An 18,016-nucleotide genomic window follows, 5' to 3' on the forward strand; every position below is an offset into this window, starting at 1 on the left:
CTGGTTGTGTATCTAATGGCTGGTAACATTAAAGGGCAAAAATTAGCAATTCGTTTTCTATACTTGTTTTACAGAAAGTGTTGGAATAAAACATTGGTGTGACGTGCGAAAGGTAGTGTAGCTTTGGATGCAGAATGAATGAAGCTAAAGATGTCCTGTAAACGTTGTGAGTCAGTTATAGGATTACCACTGACTGCACGGCCAGGTTTGAGTTGCACCTGTGTGAATATACACACACATTCACCTTTTCCATTTCGGAAATTAGTTTTTTTCACACACAGATTGCTGGGATGATTTATCTCATTACATTATTACATTATCACATTTTGCAAGAATTCTACAAGCACTCTTATTGGATTAGATGTGCTTATTTTTCTTGCATAGTTATGCCTAATGAGTGACTACCTCTGCAACAACAGCCACAGAACATACAAGCTGAAATGTGTACATTTAGACTTCTGTTTAAAAAGCAGCAGTCTCTAATTAAACTTTTCTGGGGATCTGAAAACCTGTTCAACTAATCATCACTCTGTTTTTCCTTTCCCTCATAATTAGGATTTATAGCAGCCTTGCAAATAAGATTTCAATTCTCAGGAGCCCACTGGAAACAATGAATGCTCCACCCCTACTTTCTCAAGGGTTATCTAGTCACATAGCAAAAGCAAGATTTATGTGTGTCTGGACACTTTATTGTGGGTATACCTTACTACAGTGCCAAGTGGGATACTGCCAGTTGAATGGATTGTATATGAGATACCTCATTATTTGATATCAGAAAGTTACTCCAGTTAAGGATTCCTATCCTTTTTCATCTGAAGATACTTGCTTATGTGTTGAGCATTCCACAATGTGTTTATATCTAGTCACATAGACATATGTCCACAAGACCACTAGCCCTCTAAAATAACTAAGGTGCCTACGCTGCTGGGCTTTTTGCCAGGACGATTTCTACAACCAGCATTTGTTCGAGACTTTTTATAGTAGAAAGCAAGTGGCAGAAAGAGATTGAGGTAAGTATAGGGGCGCCCCTATCAGACAAACATAATATCCCCCTAAAAATTGAGGTGTTATCTGTTGCTGCCAGTAGGATTCCCTAATTTGTTCCAGGAACCGGGTAAGCCACCGCTAGCAAGGGATATGCAGCAAGTTTCTACAATCTCACACACCGTAGAAATGCTAATGTAGGGTTCGATAAAAACAGAAAGGTGTTTACAAATTGAACAGGGTGATCAAGTATGAGGGGGGGGGGGATGCTTTAAGATCCGTATGTTAGTTAATAAGAGTAATCATCAAAGTCATTCTCATCTTCTATATCTCCATGCTCTTGGCCATGGTGGTATTCGGGAGCTTCTTCCCCTTCCTCCTCTTCCTCCTCTTCCGGCATTGGGAACTGGGGAAAGAAACGAGCTTGTAGCGTGTCATCACTGCCGTCCCGCTTCTGTTCACCATAATAAATGCTATGTATATGAGGGAAGCAAAGGAAAGCGTATGTGCTGATCGGAGCTTTCAGCTTGTTTTGGTCCACACGGAGATAGGTCAGGCGGTTCGTATTCATTGGATCGATAGTTGGGCACATCAAAGTAATATTTAAAACTGAAAGATAAGAAATGCAAGTTAGATATACTTATATGAGACAATATGGCTCTTTATTGTATTTAATCATAAAAATCTTGCTCAGCGCTTTGTAATCAGGTTAGGGGGGGAAAAGTTAGACCCAGAATAAATACAAACATTTCATAACATTTTTGTTTCCTTTTGATCGCTCGGCTCCAGATCCGCTCAAAGGGAAGTTTTAGAAAAAAAAAAAAAATGTGCCTTTGTTTTTTTGGCAAAAGATGACTCGAAGGACTGTACGGATGTTGACATAATTTGGCAGTCTCATTGAAGAATCAACCAGTGTGTGCTTATGTAAATTACAGCTCTGCGCCATGGACTCTCTTCAAGATGTTTTCATTAAAAATGAGTTGCCTCGCATGTGTAAAAGTACCCTTCCATATTAAACGGGTCTGTATTTTGTACGGAGCAGGAGGGAAGCAACCAGGCACTCGGTCTTGCAAGAAGATAATTTATTAGCAAATCCAGTTCCAACATTTCGACTGCATACGCAGTCTTTATCAAGGTGAGGGCACCCACACCTTGATAAAGACTGCTTATGCAGTCGAAATGTTGGAACTGGATTTGCTAATAAATTATCTTCTTGCAAGACCGAGTGCCTGGTTGCCTCCCTCCAGCTCTGTGACTTATTTGGGGTAGTACAGAATCTCCCCCATCTCCATGTGCACCGGCAAATTGCCTTTATTGCTACTGTAATTGTGTGCCTGTAACCCTCTCTGAGTTCTCTGTATTCTGTACCCCAGTGCATGTTTCCTACTACTGGAGCAGAGCTATATTTTGACTCACCACATTGGTGGCTTGATTGCTACAGCAAAGAAATAACACAGACGCGTCAGCGGCTTTTTCTTTGTTAGTGGGTTCTTAAAACATATGCGTGTATTACTTGTATTTTCCATGACTGAAGCATAATTATGAGTGGACATCTGTGAACATGGTGCTCATGCCCATAACACTGACAAAATGTGGGTGGACCTTCTGGTCGCCCACTGTGAAATCATGTACGGTGCAATGTGTGTACACAAAAATTTCCCCCACATAAAGTCATACGCTGGAAAATGATTCAAAAGGAAATATTGTAATATGAAAACTATGGCATATTTATTATTCAGGATCACGTCCCATTATTATAATAAACCAAGGGCAGTGTTCCGATAACTAATTTAAATTAGGTGCTGTTACTGAGCGTAAGCAGGTAATTTAATTTTATTTATTAGTCCTGTGATTATAACCTTAATGTTCAAATTTTATTTGATTAAAGTTTTTTTTGTTAAGTGACAATGGCACAGCATGTTTGATACTTAAAACTCATATCAAACATTATTATATAATATCTTAGCATTCTATTTGTGTTCATTTTGATATGTCCTCCTTTGCTGTGTTTTTTTTCTACCTAGCTTGAGATCAAAAAGACATTCAGAACATTAGCATGTATGTAAACATATTTATAAAGTCAGAATTAAAGGCATTGGCTCATGCTTTTTGATATTGCCATTTTATTCACATCACGAGGAAGAAAACCGTTCCCACTTACTTTCAAACTCATTGTCTTGAAGGTACAAGTGCTCAAGTGATCTTGGAATAAAAAAGACCCGCTGCAGTTTGTTATAGCCTAAGTTAAGTTCCACAAGATTGGGAAGATTGAACATTTTCACTGGGACCTCCTCCAGGTTGTTATGTGACATTCGAATTGCTATTAGATTCTGAAGCTGTGTAAAATAATCTTCAGGGATTTTAGAAATGGAATTGTTTTCCATTGATAGGTACATGAGGGAAGGTGGGAGATTTAGAGGCATGGAATGCAGTTTGTTGTTGCATATATTGAGCTGCATGAGATTTTTAGTTCTGGTCAAGGTTTTTCCTCTGATCTTTTCAATGTTGTTGTTACAAAGATCGAGCATGGTTAGGTTTACTAAACCTTTGAGGTCATGATCTCTTACTTTACTGATCTTGTTGAAACCAACTAAGAGTCTTTCGATTGAACTGGGAAAAGGTGATGGCAACTCTTCCAAGTCGTTGTGATGCAAGTAGAGTTGTACCAGATGAGGAAGCTTCCCAAACACGCCAACATCAATCCTGTTTGACTTGATATTATTGTGGCTCAAGTTGATTTCTCTCAAAGCTGTCGCGTTAACGAAGGACTTTGCCATCACAGCTTCGATTTCATTGAACTGGAGGTTGAGCTGCTGAATGCGGGCAGGGATTTTGGGAATGGCCTTCAGCTTCCGATTGTCACAGTACATGGTCAGAGGAAAGGCTGGTGGGCAGAAGCATTCTCTAGCACAGTCAGTAGCGTAGGGAGAGTATGGAACGCCATACTCTATATTGGGGTTAAACTGAAAGGGAGGTGGGTAGTCATTGTCAGGCTCAGGATCATAGTCATTGTCATATTCATACCCATCATACTGGCAAAACCCCTTTGTTCCAAAGAGGAGAGCTATAACTGATAATTGAATTAGAATTCCCATTGTGTTCGTCCTCAGTGGCCTGTAATTGAAGAATAGCATTGATTTACAAACATAGTGATTTTGTAAAGGCATGTAAGTACATATGCTGTACAAACCTAAAATTAGAAACAGGGGGGAGTGTGGGGGGGGGGCATTTAGTATTAAGAAGCTACTCAGGCGCTGACACCATTTTATTGTATTTTAAAGAAATAAAATTAAAAGGTAAAAGAACTGGTCTCACTAATGATACAATGAATGAAATGTTAATAAATAAAGGTTAATAGAAAGGGAAATATGGTATAACAAAGTTGCAGGGCTAGTTCCAGCTTCAAGTCCATAGGAAACATATTCTTCCTTTGCAGGGATCCTTTCTATTTCTGCTAATCTGGCACTTCACTAAAGTATGATGACTATTATCACTCATTCAAACGAATGATCTTTTTTGAGTGATTATGGCTGTAGGACTATAGCGCATATACCATTCTGTTAAGTATGTTAATTACTGTTTTAGCCTTTTTCTAGAACTAAAAATGGATTGAAGTCACGTGTGGCACTGGAGGGGTTACTTTATCACTATAGTAGTGCATTAAGTCGGCAAAGCACAGACAGATATGGAATAATTACTTTGTCAAAACTAGATTGAATGTTTGCCCCCAAAATACCTACTTGTCAAACAGAAGAAATATATGCAACTGCTGAATAAGTTGGAATTTAGTAATAATAAGGGATATACAATGTTACTGTACTGCTAAACATGCTAAGACAGTGCCTTTTGGCCTCTGTTCACAGACTAATAAATCTGGAGTTTGTTTGAAACCACACAAACCCCACAGCTGTGACACCTGGCATGCAAACAGCATCTCTGATTAAATAGAGCATTCTTTGTTTTAAGCATATTGTATTCGCCTGCACAAATAAACTCTCATGGTCGTATGAAGAGAAAGAAAGCGCAGCAATTCCATACCTGAATAATTGTATCGCTAGTTTGCTGTGAGGGACAGGGGAGACCAATCCTCTTAATGAAAATACATTGTCACGATCTACCAGTGGGTGCTGTCAATAATCCAGTCTGTCTAGAGATTGAGATTGAGTTCATGCGCTTTGAGTCACTGCAGAAGCTCTATGCAAAGGCTCGAGTTAGACTGAAATTGTGTGTGTCTTTTCATTGTGCATAGTTTTACTAGAGGGGGAAAAAAACTATATGCTTTGTGATTCTGGCCGAGTTCTGCGGGTTTAATCTGTGTCCCTTCTTATTTTCGGTTTGAGGTGTGGCAACAAATTCCTGAAACATGAATAAAAAAAAACAAAACTAAATGGAGTAAAATGATTTTTTGTTTTTCTTGCCAGAGCATCTCTTCTACTGTTTGACCCTTTCAGAGCTGTGTGTTCAGGATACATTAATAGGATTTTCCAGTAAACGGCACATAATCTGATTTGTGTTGCGTGTATGCAATCTTTGTGAGGCTTCACGTTTTAACCCTTTGGGGCCACAGCACCAGAGTGCCACATCTCCTCTGGCAAACAGAGAGGGACAGGCACTAAGGCGTTATAGCTGCATCTTGAGGCACTCAAGGGTTAAAGCAGAAACAAGGCTCCACAGATTATTATTTTTTGCCTGAGCTGGGGTGTCCCTGACATCTGGCTACCAGGACCATGGGCCCCTTGGGTAAACAGGAAGCAAAATGGTGTGTTCCGCCGGCTAATAGAAAAGCTGATGACATTGCGGCTTTCTATTGGTGGCCCTGGTGGCCATATTTGTAGCCCGCCACCATAGTTGTAGTATGTTGTGTGTGTGTGTGTGTGTGTGTGTGTGTGTGTATGTGTGTGTGTGTGTGTGTGTGTGTGTGTGTGTGTGTATGTGTGTCAAAATCGGCACACAAAAAAAGCTTACGAAATGGGGAGGGGGGGGGGGGAGGAGAATGCCGGGGGATCCCCAGGTTCAGGTAAGCTTAAAAAGGATTGCACGTGGTATAATATAGGCAAGTAAATATGTGGTTCAGAGGTTGTGTATTAAATGCTTGCTGCTTACATAAACGTTACACAATCTTTTTCATCATCCCCAGTACTTCCAAAACATGTAAGCATACTAAATAACGATTTTCTTTAATACATGGCTATTTGGGACATGCCACTGAATTATCTTGTCTGTGCATGTTATAGCAAAGCAGAGATGACTGTATGAGTGAAAATAGAGCACATATTGTATGTTCCTAGACCAACAGAATTATTCAGGAATGGGTTGTCTGAAGTTATTGTTAATATTTTGACCACCAAGAACATAAAATATATATATATATATATTTTTTTTAAATGTAGCATAAAATTAAAGTAAAAAAAAATGTGTGTTCTATTCTCATTGATGCCCGAGGAGGCTCAAACGCATGGCAAAGTAATTAAGGGGTTAACAAATATTGCAACATAGTTTTATCAAAGAAAAATTAAATATATTGAGGCACAGAATGATGTCTTGTTGGACCCAAGGACTACAAATGTAACTTATCTGATCAGGATACATAAATCCTCACCAGCTGGGTTTATTTTTTTAAATTTGAGATGAAATTGCGTGTTTGAAAACATTGTAATAACTTAAAGGAGCAATCACCCCCTTTTTAAATGGAAGGGAAGCAGGTGGTCCCCGCAGCTGAACCTCGCTAGTTTCAGCTCCAGGGTCCCCAATAGTGCCGAGACACTTACCGGGAAAGGTGCCGCCGGGACTTTATTGAACCTAAACCCGTTATCGTCCCGCATGACCGAGAATAACGTTGCAGCTTCATATCGACCCGCATGACCCAGGATAATGTTGCAGCTTCATATCGACCCGCATGACCCGGGATAATGTTGCAGCTTCCTATCGGCCCGCATGACCCGGGATAATGTTGCAGCTTCATATCGACCCGCATGACCCAGGATAATGTTGCAGCTTCCTATCGGCCCGCATGACCCGGGATAATGTTGCAGCTTCCTATCGGCCCACATGACCCGGGATAATGTTGCAGCTTCCTATCGGCCCGCATGACCCGGGATAATGTTGCAGCTTCCTATCGGCCCGCATGACCCGGGATAATGTTGCAGCTTCCTATTGGCCCGCATGACCCGGGATAATGTTGCAGCTTCCTATCGGCCCGCATGACCCGGGATAATGTTGCAGCTTCCTATCGGCCCGCATGACCCTGGATAATGTTGCAGTTTCCTATCGGCCCACATGACCCGGGTGTTACGGTCGCGTACAATGCAGTTTACTGTCCAGGAGACAGACCCGCTAGGCAGAGGTGAAGAGTAAAGACCGACCCGAACCTGGGATCCGAATCCTAAAGATTAGAATAGTGAGGTCCAAGGTTTGGGCTGGTGAAGGCAGAAAAGTAGGGGTCACAGTTCCGAGGTCAGGGCTGGAGATGCAGGATCGTCAAGGCAGGCAGGACATGGCTTCAGCAGGAGTACAGGAAAACTTAACCTTGCACAGGCAAGGAAGAGAGGGCAATGAAGCCTTATAAAGAAAGCAGACAGGTGCAGGCAATAATTCCAGAATGAGGCTGACTTTCTGCCTCGGCGGCCATGTCGGTAGAGGCAGACATCCTGCCTCGTCTGCCATGTTGGGAGATCTTATAGAATCCCCCCTTTTAGGGGCAGACTCCGAATGTCAAGGAGCGGGTTTGGTAGGAAAACCCCTGTGGAATCTCTTGACCAATGACGGAGAGTGGACGTCAGATGCCCTGACCCAACTCCTCTCCGCCGGACCGTACCCTTTCCAGTCGATTAGGTACTGAAGGGACCCTTTGGAGACACGGGTGTCCAACATTTTCTGGATGACATATTCCGGCTTGTCATCCACAGAACTAGGAGCGGGTGGTGGTAGAGTTCTGGAAAGCCGGTTCCGGATAGCTGGTTTTAGTAAGGATACGTGAAAGGTGGAGGGGATCTGGAGTGAAGCAGGAAGCTCCTGCTGGAATGACACTTCGTTCACTCTCTGGGAAATCCTGTAAGGACCAATAAAACGCAGTTCCAATTTCGCGGAGGGCTGACGTGAGCGAATATTCGACGTCAAGAGCCAGACCTCATCACCGACTTGATATTAGGGTGATGGCCTCTTACGTTTGTCCGTATTTCTCTTCTGTGCCTCTGCTGCCATGTGAAGAGTCGCTTGAATGCCTTTCCAGAGATCTGGTAGGTCATTGGCCCTGGTATCCGCTGCAGGAACCCTTACCGTGGAGGAGTTGTGACGGAAATGTAGTCGGGTTATACCCTAGAGCCGCAAACAATGGAGAGCTCTAAGAGGACTCTTGGGACAGAGAGTTCATGGTTAATTCTGCCAGCAGTAGCATGTTCACCCAAGGGTCCTGTTGCTCGGAGACATAGCACCGGAGGAACTGTTCCAACGTTTGATTGGTCCTCTCCGTCTGACCATTGGACTGTGGGTGGTAGGCGGAGGAAAAATGGAGGTCAATGTCCAATTGGCGACAAAAAGCCGTCCAGAGTGTCGCAATGAATTGGGACCCCTGTCGGAGACAATTCGTATCGGTAAGCCATGCAGGCGGAATACCTTCCTGATGCAAATATCTGCCAGCTCTGGAGCAAAGGGAAACTTTTTCAGAGGAATGAAATGTGCCTGCTTGGCGAAACTATCAATCACAACCATGATTACATTCATGCCCTGGGAGGGGGGAAACTCTACAATGAAATCCATGGACAAGTATGACCATGGACGGGATGGGGATGAAGTAACCCGCATGGTAGAGAGCGTGGCATCTTGGTTCATGCGCATACCGTGCAAGCCGTGACAAAGTCCTTGATGTCGTTCCTGATCTCCGGCCACCAGAAAGTGCGCTCGAGAAACCTGGCAGTTTTATTAATACCTGGGTGACCCACAAATCTGGATTAATGACCCCATTTGAGGACTTGGAGACGAAGAGGGGAGGGATCGAAGAGCTGACAAGGATGAACGGAGAGACAAGCGGGAAGCTCAGACTGGGCTTTATGAATGCGGCCCATGAAATTGGGAGTGATTCCAGTGACAATTCTGAAAGGAGGAAAAATGGGAACCTCATCAGTCTCTAGCAGCAAACTGGCAGGAAAGGGCATCAGCCTTAACATTCTTGGATCCTGGTCTGAAAGAAAGAATGTAGTTGAAGCGGGTGAAGAGGCCATCTCGCTTGGCAGGTGTTAAGCCTACAGGCTGCCCGAGGTACTCCAGGTTACGGTGATCCATTAAAGGCGCCGAAGTACCGTCAAGGAGATACCTCCATTCCTCCACTGCCTTCTTCACTGCCAAGAGCTCCCGATTCCCGACATCATAATTACGCTCAGCTGCAGAAAATTTCTTAGAGAAGAAGCAACAAGGATGCAGACGTGACTGGAAATCCATTCTCTGTGAAAGTACTGCACCGGCACCAATATTGGAAGCGTCGACCTAGAGGATGAACGGATGGAGAGGGTCCGTAGGAGCCATGGAGAAGTGTCTCTTTAATTTGAGACAGGCAGCTTGTGCTTCCGGAGACCAAGAAGCATACTCTGCCCCCATTTTGGTCATGGCCGTTCGACTATTTTTGAGAAATCCCGAATGAAACGACGATAATAGTTTGCGAATCCATGGGACATTTGGATGGGTTTAAGTCTTTTGGGCAGTGTCCAATCTAGGATGGCAGAGACCTTGGTAGGATCCATCTGTAAGCCTTGAGCGAATATGATGTATCCAAGAAAAGCAAGACAAAATTTCTCAAATTCACATTTTTCAAGCTTGGCAAACAGTTGATTCTCACGAAGGCGTTGAAGCACCATTTTTACCTGCTCATGATGTTGCTCCCAGGTTCGAGAAAGATGACAATATAAGAAGCCAGCAAGTCTCTGAAGATTTCGTTAACAAAATATTGAAAAACTGCAGGGGCATTACATAGCCCGAAGGTATGATGAGATACTCATAGTGACCATCTATGGTGGTTAAATGCAGTCTTCCACTTATCCCCCTGCCTGATTTAGACCAAGTTATAGGCTCCCCTTAGATCGAGTTTGGAGAAGATGGTTGCGCCACGAAGGCGACCGTGGAATTTTGGAATCAGGGAGCGGGTAGCGATTTTTAATTGTAATGTTAATACCACTGTAGTCTACACAGGGTTTTAGGGACCCATCTTTTTTATGGACAAAAAAGAAGCCTGCATCTGCGAGTTAACTGGACTTTTGAATAAATCCGCGAGACAGATTCTATTCGAGATTATATATATATATATATATTGTGACAAACGGCTTACTCCGGGGCTCCGTCGTTTGTCCGGGACTGTTTAGAACACGGTCTTTTAGGGTAGGTTAAATGATGAGGCGTCACGTACTGTTCCTTTAAACAGGCTATGCCTGGTTTATTCAGTCCCAGGCACTGAGACTGCCACAGTGCATACAACAGAAAACAGATCAAAACAAAAGCTGCTCACCTGAGCGATAACTTAACTTAGATATCCCTGACTCAGGGTTGGAAGTGGCTTTTCCACTTCCAACATCAAAACACGGTACTTTTGCAGTCTTACACAAATGAACAGAAAGATTGAACCTGTTTGGGGAAGAGGCTTCTCCCCTCTGTAGTTCAGCAGCCTTCCAGCCTCCTGGCTCTTGTGGGGAGACCAGAGCAAACAGGAAATCAGTCTTTCATACCTGATTCCTAATTAGCATGACAGGTGACAGAAATCAGGCAGCAGACAAACTCTGGTCTGGATCTCTCATCCCTCAGTTCCAGCGCTTGCCAAACTGTGGGATGGAGTGTATGTATTATAAGGCTGCACTCCCAGGCCAAACAGGATAGAAACTGTCTAGTATCCTGGGAGCCCTATATACGGAATTTATTACCATCCCCTGGTTTCTGTCACATATCCTCCCCCCCAGCTCAGACCTCGAGGGATGAGCGACCATGGATATTAGGGAGTGCATCCTTGACAACCCGTCAGCATTGCCATGTTTGTGCCCTGACCTGTGTTCCACAGAAAATTTAAAGGGTTGTAGGCTTAGGAACCACCTGGTCACTCTAGCATTCTTTTCCCTGTTTTGACACATCCAGGTAAGGGGTGCATGATCTGTGACCAACCGGAATTTTCTCCCCAACAGGTAGTATTTGAGCGTCTCTACAGCCCACTTTATTGCGAGACACTCTTTCTCTACTATGGAGTAATTTTTCTCCTGGGGATTTAGTTTCCTACTTAAATAAAGGATGGGGTGCTCCTCACCTTGAGACTCCTGGGAGAGTACCGCCCCCAGCCCTACCTCAGATGCGTCGGTTTGGACTACGAACTCTTTGGAGAAGTCAGGTGTGACCAACACTGGTTGGGCACAGAGAGCTTCTTTCAGGCTTCTAACGGCCTGTTCGGTTTCGGGGGACCACTTTACCATTAGCGGTCCTCTTGCTTTTGTGAGGTCAGTTAGTGGGGTTGCCTTAGTTGCAAAATTGGGAATAAACCTTCTATAGTACCCAATTAACCCCAAAAAGGTCCTTACTTGTTTTTTTGTAACTGGCCTTGGCCAATTTTGTATCGCCTCCACTTTGAGTGTTTGGGGTTTGAGTAAACCTCTGCCAATAGAATATCCCAGATACTTGGCCTCCTCCAGACCAATAGTGCATTTAGCGGGGTTAGCAGTTAGTCCAGCAGACCGGACTGCGTCAAGCACAGCTTGGACCTTTGGAAGGTGGGATTGCCAATCTTCACTATGGATTACCACATCATCCAGGTAGGCGGCAGCATACCGAGCATGTGGTTTTAAAATTTTATCCATCATTCTTTGGAATGTGGCAGGAGCTCCATGTAAGCCAAAAGGCAACACCTTATACTGAAAGAGGCCGTCTGGGGTTGAGAAGGCTGTCTTTTCTTTTGCCCTTTCTGTGAGGGGAACCTGCCAGTACCCTTTTGTTAGGTCTAGGGTTGTGAGATATCGGGCTTTGCCCAGTCTCTCTACAAGTTCATCTACCCTGGGCATAGGATAAGTATCAAATTTTGACACCGCGTTTAGTTTCCGGTAGTCATTACAAAACCTTGTTGTACCATCTGGCTTTGGGACTAAGACTATAGGGCTGTTCCACCCACTTTGGGATTCCTCAATTACACCTAGTTTTAGCATTTTTTTAACCTCTAAACTTATAGCCTTTCTTTTGGCCTCTGGGATTCGGTACGGTTTAAGGTTAACTCGGACCCCCGGTTCAGAGACTAGGTCATGTTCAATTACGCTAGTTCTACCTGGCCGTATAGAGAAGATTTCTTTGTTTCTTCTCACTAAATTCTGAACCTCTCGTTTCTGATGAACAGACAGGGTTTCAGCTATGCTAACCTCTGGGTCAGTTTCTTGATTCTCTGACGGACCTGGGGGTACTAGGGTTAACAAGACTTCTCTATCTTTCCAGGGCTTGAGTAGGTTTATATGGTAAATTTGCTCAGGTTTCCTCCTACCTGGCTGTCTTACCTTATAATTTACTTCTCCCACTCTTTCCAAGACCTCATATGGCCCATGCCATTTAGCAAGGAATTTACTCTCCACGGTGGGAACCAGAACTAGTACCCTATCACCTGGAAAAAAAATTCTGACCCTAGCACCCTTATTATACGTATTCCTGTGTGCTTCTTGAGCTTTCTCCATGTGTTCCCTCACTATGGGTAGGACTGCAGCAATGCGGTCCTGCATCTGGGCAACATGCTCTATTACACTTCTGTAAGGGGTAACCTCGTGTTCCCAAGTCTCTTTGGCTATATCCAGTAAGCCCCTTGGGTGTCAGCCATACAATAGTTCAAACGGGGAGAAGCCTGTGGATGATTGGGGAACTTCCCTAATGGCAAATAACAGGTACGGTAACAAACAATCCCAGTTTTTCCCATCTTTATCAACCGCCCGGCGTAACATGCTCTTTAAGGTTTTATTGAACCTTTCCACTAAACCATCTGTTTGTGGATGATAGACTGAGGTTCTGAGATGCTTGATTTTTAGGAGTTTACATAGCTCTTTTGTTACTTGGGACATAAATGGTGTTCCCTGGTCAGATAGAATCTCTTTAGGAATCCCGACCCGGGAAAACAGAACTACTAACTCTTTTGCTATGTTTTTAGCTGAGGTGCTACGTAGGGGAACTGCCTCCGGATATCGGGTGGCATAATCTAATATTACCAATATATGCTGATGTCCCCTAGCAGACTTTATTAGGGGTCCTACTAGATCCATAGCAATCCGGTCAAATGGTACCTCTATTATGGGAAGGGGTACCAATGGGCTGCGGTACGCCTTGAACAGGGCGGTGATCTGACATTCTGGGCATGAGGAACAATAATTCGTAATTTCTGCCAGAACCCCAGGTCAATAGAAGCTTCGGAGAACCTTTTCTTTTGTCTTTTCCACCCCCAGGTGTCCCCCCAATGGATGACTATGTGCGAGGTGTAATACTACGTTACGGAATGTCCGTGGTACCAACAACTGTTTAGTTGTAACTGATTTCCTTTTATCAACCCGATAAACTAGGTCGTTCTCTACCTCGAAGTAGGGGTAAGCAAGTGACCTATCTGGTTGGCCAGGAGTACTATTCTGGTCCCGTATATTTCCCCTTGCTACCGCTAATGTGGGGTCCTCCCACTGGGCCTTCTTAAAACTCCCAGGACTGACCTCTAGGTCAGCGAGGGTCTTATCCGGTTCTGGGGTGGTAAGTGTCTGCTCAACATCTTGATTTGGGGTATTCCCTACCAAAGTAGTGATGGGGAAGGGAATTTTACAGCACTCCTCCTTTTCGCCCTTCTTATTTGGGCCCTCGTCAACCTCCATTTCTGAAAAAGGGAAAGGATTTGTTTCTTCTAATACTTCGTTATGGTCCGCTATTGAACTCTGGGCGCTATTCTGAGCGGGGGACCACATTTTTAGAAAATGGGGAAAGTCGGTCCCTATTAACACATCATGTGCCAGTTTGGGTACAATACCCACCTTGAAATCTAAAGAACCAAACTCTGTTTCAAAAAAAACATCAACAGTGGAATATTCATGATTATCCCCATGTATACAACAAATTGCCACTCTTTGTGAACTGTTTCCCTGTTTCTTCTTAATGGGCAAGAGGTATTCGGACACTAGTGTGACCATGCTCCCAGAGTCAAGAAGTGCCCGAACCCTCTTACCATTAACCTTTACAAATGCCCACAGATGGTTATTCAAGGGGTCCTCTGGGCTAGGGCCCATACATTGGGACAACAGCGAATAAGGTTCCACGCTGTTGCATTGCATGGGCTCATCATTTAGTGGGCAGATTTTTGCTGTGTGGCCCCTCTCATGACAATTTACACATTTAGGTAAATAGTCTGTGTCCCACTTAGAGCCTTTTCCCGGCTCCCCATGTTGGCTATTGCCCTTAGTGTGCGAACCACTGTTGCTGGGGCTGCGTGAAGGTGGTCGCCGCTCTTCAGCGCCCCTTAACCCCGGTACCCTTTTACCGTCTCTGGAAGAGTCCTGGAACCTCAGGTAGTGGGGTTGCTCCACGACTGTGGGTTGCGGGTGCTCTTCTGCTGCATTGTACCTTTCTACGAGGGCCACAAGCTCATCCGCATTGTGGGGGTCACTCCGACTGACCCAACGGCGTAAGGCAGAGGGAAGTTTCCTCAAGAACTGGTCCATGACCAACCGTTCCACGATGTGGCTGGTTGAGTTGATCTCGGGTTGTAGCCACTTCCGGGCGAGGTGGATGAGGTCATACATCTGGCTTCGGGTGGCTTTATCCATCGTGAAGGACCATGCGTGAAACCTTTGGGCGCGAACAGCCGTGGTTACGCCGAGGCGGGCGAGGATCTCGAACTTCAATTTTGCATAGACGTTAGCTTCGGCTGGCTCTAGATCAAAGTAAGCCTTCTGGGGTTCGCCGCTTAGGAAGGGTGCGATCAGACCAGCCCACTCAGCTTCTGGCCATCCCTCTCTCTGTGCCGTGCGTTCAAACATGAGAAGATAGGCTTCCACATCATCCGAGGGTCCCATCTTCTGAAGGTAGTGGCTTGCCCTGGTCATTTTCGGAACTGGGGCTGCCGCTGCCAGTGGAAGGTTACTGATAGTCCCCCTCAGGATCTCGAGTTCCTGCTGTAAGCCCTGAGCGAACCGCTGTTGCTCCTCTCTCAGCAAGCGGTTTGTCTCTTGCTGGTTTGCATTCGCGTTTTGCAGGGCTACATTCGTCTGTTGCTGGTTTGCATTCGCCTGTTGCTGGTTTGCATTCGCCTGTTGCTGGTTTGCATTAATCTCTTGCTGGGCTATTAGCAGCTGTTGCTGGGCTGCATTCGTCTGTTGCTGGTTTGCATTAGTTTCTTGCTGGACTATTAACAGCTGTTGCTGGGTTTCATTCGCGTCTTTCTGGGCAGCGACATTGCGTACCAGCGCACCCACCACGTCTTCCATCTTGTTTGCAGAGGATGAAAAAAACTTTTTTTTTTTTTTTCTTTCAAAGTTCTTCAACCCGCAGACCCCCTAGTGCTCTGCCCGCATTCTCCACCATATGTGACAAACGGCTTACTCCGGGGCTCCGTCGTTTGTCCGGGACTGTTTAGAACACGGTCTTTTAGGGTAGGTTAAATGATGAGGCGTCACGTACTGTTCCTTTAAACAGGCTATGCCTGGTTTATTCAGTCCCAGGCACTGAGACTGCCACAGTGCATACAACAGAAAACAGATCAAAACAAAAGCTGCTCACCTGAGCGATAACTTAACTTAGATATCCCTGACTCAGGGTTGGAAGTGGCTTTTCCACTTCCAACATCAAAACACGGTACTTTTGCAGTCTTACACAAATGAACAGAAAGATTGAACCTGTTTGGGGAAGAGGCTTCTCCCCTCTGTAGTTCAGCAGCCTTCCAGCCTCCTGGCTCTTGTGGGGAGACCAGAGCAAACAGGAAATCAGTCTTTCATACCTGATTCCTAATTAGCATGACAGGTGACAGAAATCAGGCAGCAGACAAACTCTGGTCTGGATCTCTCATCCCTCAGTTCCAGCGCTTGCCAAACTGTGGGATGGAGTGTATGTATTATAAGGCTGCACTCCCAGGCCAAACAGGATAGAAACTGTCTAGTATCCTGGGAGCCCTATATACGGAATTTATTACCATCCCCTGGTTTCTGTCACAATATGTATATATATATATTACTATTATTATTCAAGTATTTAAACTTTATACTCATTACCATATATGTTTTGTCAGTTTGATGTAGCATTGGGCACCCGTGTCTTCTGTTGTACGTATACATTTGCCACACTCATTTTGGCATACATATATATTCATGATGTGGTGGATGTAGGAGTTTGAGCTATCTGGGAATGTGTGTTAATCAATTTCTGACTGGTAACAGTCTATGGAGGTTAGGTGGCACCTCACCCCAGAGCTTGCTCCTCCCCACCTTTTTAACTTGGGAGGTTCTGGCAACTTGCTGAAATGGACAGGACTCACTGCAGTTCCTTCCCCTCATACAGAGGTAACAGGAAGGGTTCACAGCTTTAGTGTTAGGACCTGCATTTTTGGTTTACCTTGACGTTGGTATGCAGGCATACGACGCTTTGGCCAAAGGGTTTAACTATAAAACCAAGTAATTACTATTATTATTCAAGTATTTAAACTTTATACTCATTACCATATATGTTTTATCAATTTGATGTAGCATCGGGCACCCGTGTCTTCTGTTGTACGTATACATTTGCCACGCTCAGTAGCACTCATTTTGGCATAAATATATATTCACGATGTGGTGGATGTAGGAGTTTGAGCTATCTGGGAATGTGTGTTAATATATATATATATATATATATGTATATATATATATATATATATATATACACACACACACACACACACCTTCATGGCTACCATCTCTGGTTCTGACAAAGGGTAAGTCCGCCCTCGAAGAGGAACCGTGCCAGGGAGCAGATTGATGGAACAGTCGAAAGGATGATGAGGGAGTAGTTGCTCCGCCTGCTTTTTACTGAAGATGTCCTGAAAAGCCTGGTAGGCAGGAGGAAGATTTGCCAATGCCTCTGGTTTGGAGCAATGAAGGTTCTCCAAGGAGTGTGGGATAACCAGACACTTGGACCTACAGGAGGAGGCCCATGCAGTCACCTGACCCGATGACCAGGCGATTCGTGGGTTATGGACTCGTAGCCATGGGAGTCCCAGAATAATGTCCGTGCCTGGGGAGTGAATCACATCCAGCTGTATGGGCTCATGATGAAGTACTCCGACAGTAGCTGTGAGGCGAAGAGTCTCCTGAAGGATAATTCCGGACCCCAGGGGTCTGCCACCCAGAGTCACGATAGTCATAGGAGAAGATTTCCTTTTGAGAGGAATACCGACACTTTGAGCGAAGGCCCGGTCGACGAAGGAGCCTGCCGCCCCCGAATCCACTAAAGCCTGGGTCTACATGGAGTGCCCCTGCCAGGAGAGGCGGATGGGTAACATCAGATGGCAGGTGGAAAAGAAGACAGGAACTAGATGTGCCCAGAGAAAGGTGCACAGAAAAGGTCTTCCCTTCTTCTCTAGACTCTGGTGTTTCCTGGCTTCTTGGGACAGGATCGACCTATATGCCCCTTCTCACCTCAGTAGAGACACAGCTCGGTTGTACGTCGGAGTCGCTTTGTCTCCTCCGAAAGCCGCATACCCTACAACTCCATGGGCTCCTCCTTAACGGTAGTTGGGGCCGGTTGTGCGCTTGGAGGATGTGCTTCTGGTAGAACCGACGTCGTTTGCAGATCCCTCCTCCGTTCTTGTTGCTTCTCCAGGATGCAGATGTCCAAGGAGATGCAGAGTGCGACCAGTCGCTTTAGGTCTGCCGGGATGTCTCTGCAGGTAAGGTCATCCTTGAGCCTTTCGGAGATGCCCTGGCGAAAAGGCTGCTTTCAGGGCTCCCTCATTGCAGTCGGTCTCTGCAGCCAATGTCCAGAATTCGACTGCGTTGCGGCCTACCGGCTGACTTGCTTGTTGAATTCGCATAAGGCTGGCTTC

The 18,016-nt window shown here is 45.0% G+C and overlaps 2 protein-coding genes across 9 annotated transcripts in view; one reads left to right on the forward strand and one right to left on the reverse strand.

The window, feature by feature from the left end:
* OMD (osteomodulin) overlaps positions 1 to 5,301 on the reverse strand; it is a 6,206-nt gene extending 905 nt beyond the window's left edge. Inside the window, exons 1-3 of the mRNA XM_075573796.1 lie at positions 5,023 to 5,301; positions 3,146 to 4,098; positions 1 to 1,593 (exon numbers count right to left, since the gene is read on the reverse strand). The exon at positions 1 to 1,593 is cut by the window's left edge and continues 905 nt beyond it. Of these exons, the coding sequence (XP_075429911.1) occupies positions 1,274 to 1,593; positions 3,146 to 4,079 (1,254 nt within the window). The 5' untranslated portion in view covers positions 4,080 to 4,098; positions 5,023 to 5,301 and the 3' untranslated portion in view covers positions 1 to 1,273. The remainder of the gene's footprint in view (positions 1,594 to 3,145; positions 4,099 to 5,022) is intronic.
* The window catches only part of CENPP (centromere protein P), a 246,179-nt gene that overhangs the window by 50,366 nt on the left and 177,797 nt on the right, over positions 1 to 18,016 (forward strand). The gene's annotated exons all lie outside the window — the stretch shown is intronic.

Source organism: Ascaphus truei, chromosome 17 (assembly GCF_040206685.1).
Source record: "Ascaphus truei isolate aAscTru1 chromosome 17, aAscTru1.hap1, whole genome shotgun sequence".
In the NCBI taxonomy this organism is placed as follows: domain Eukaryota; kingdom Metazoa; phylum Chordata; class Amphibia; order Anura; family Ascaphidae; genus Ascaphus; species Ascaphus truei.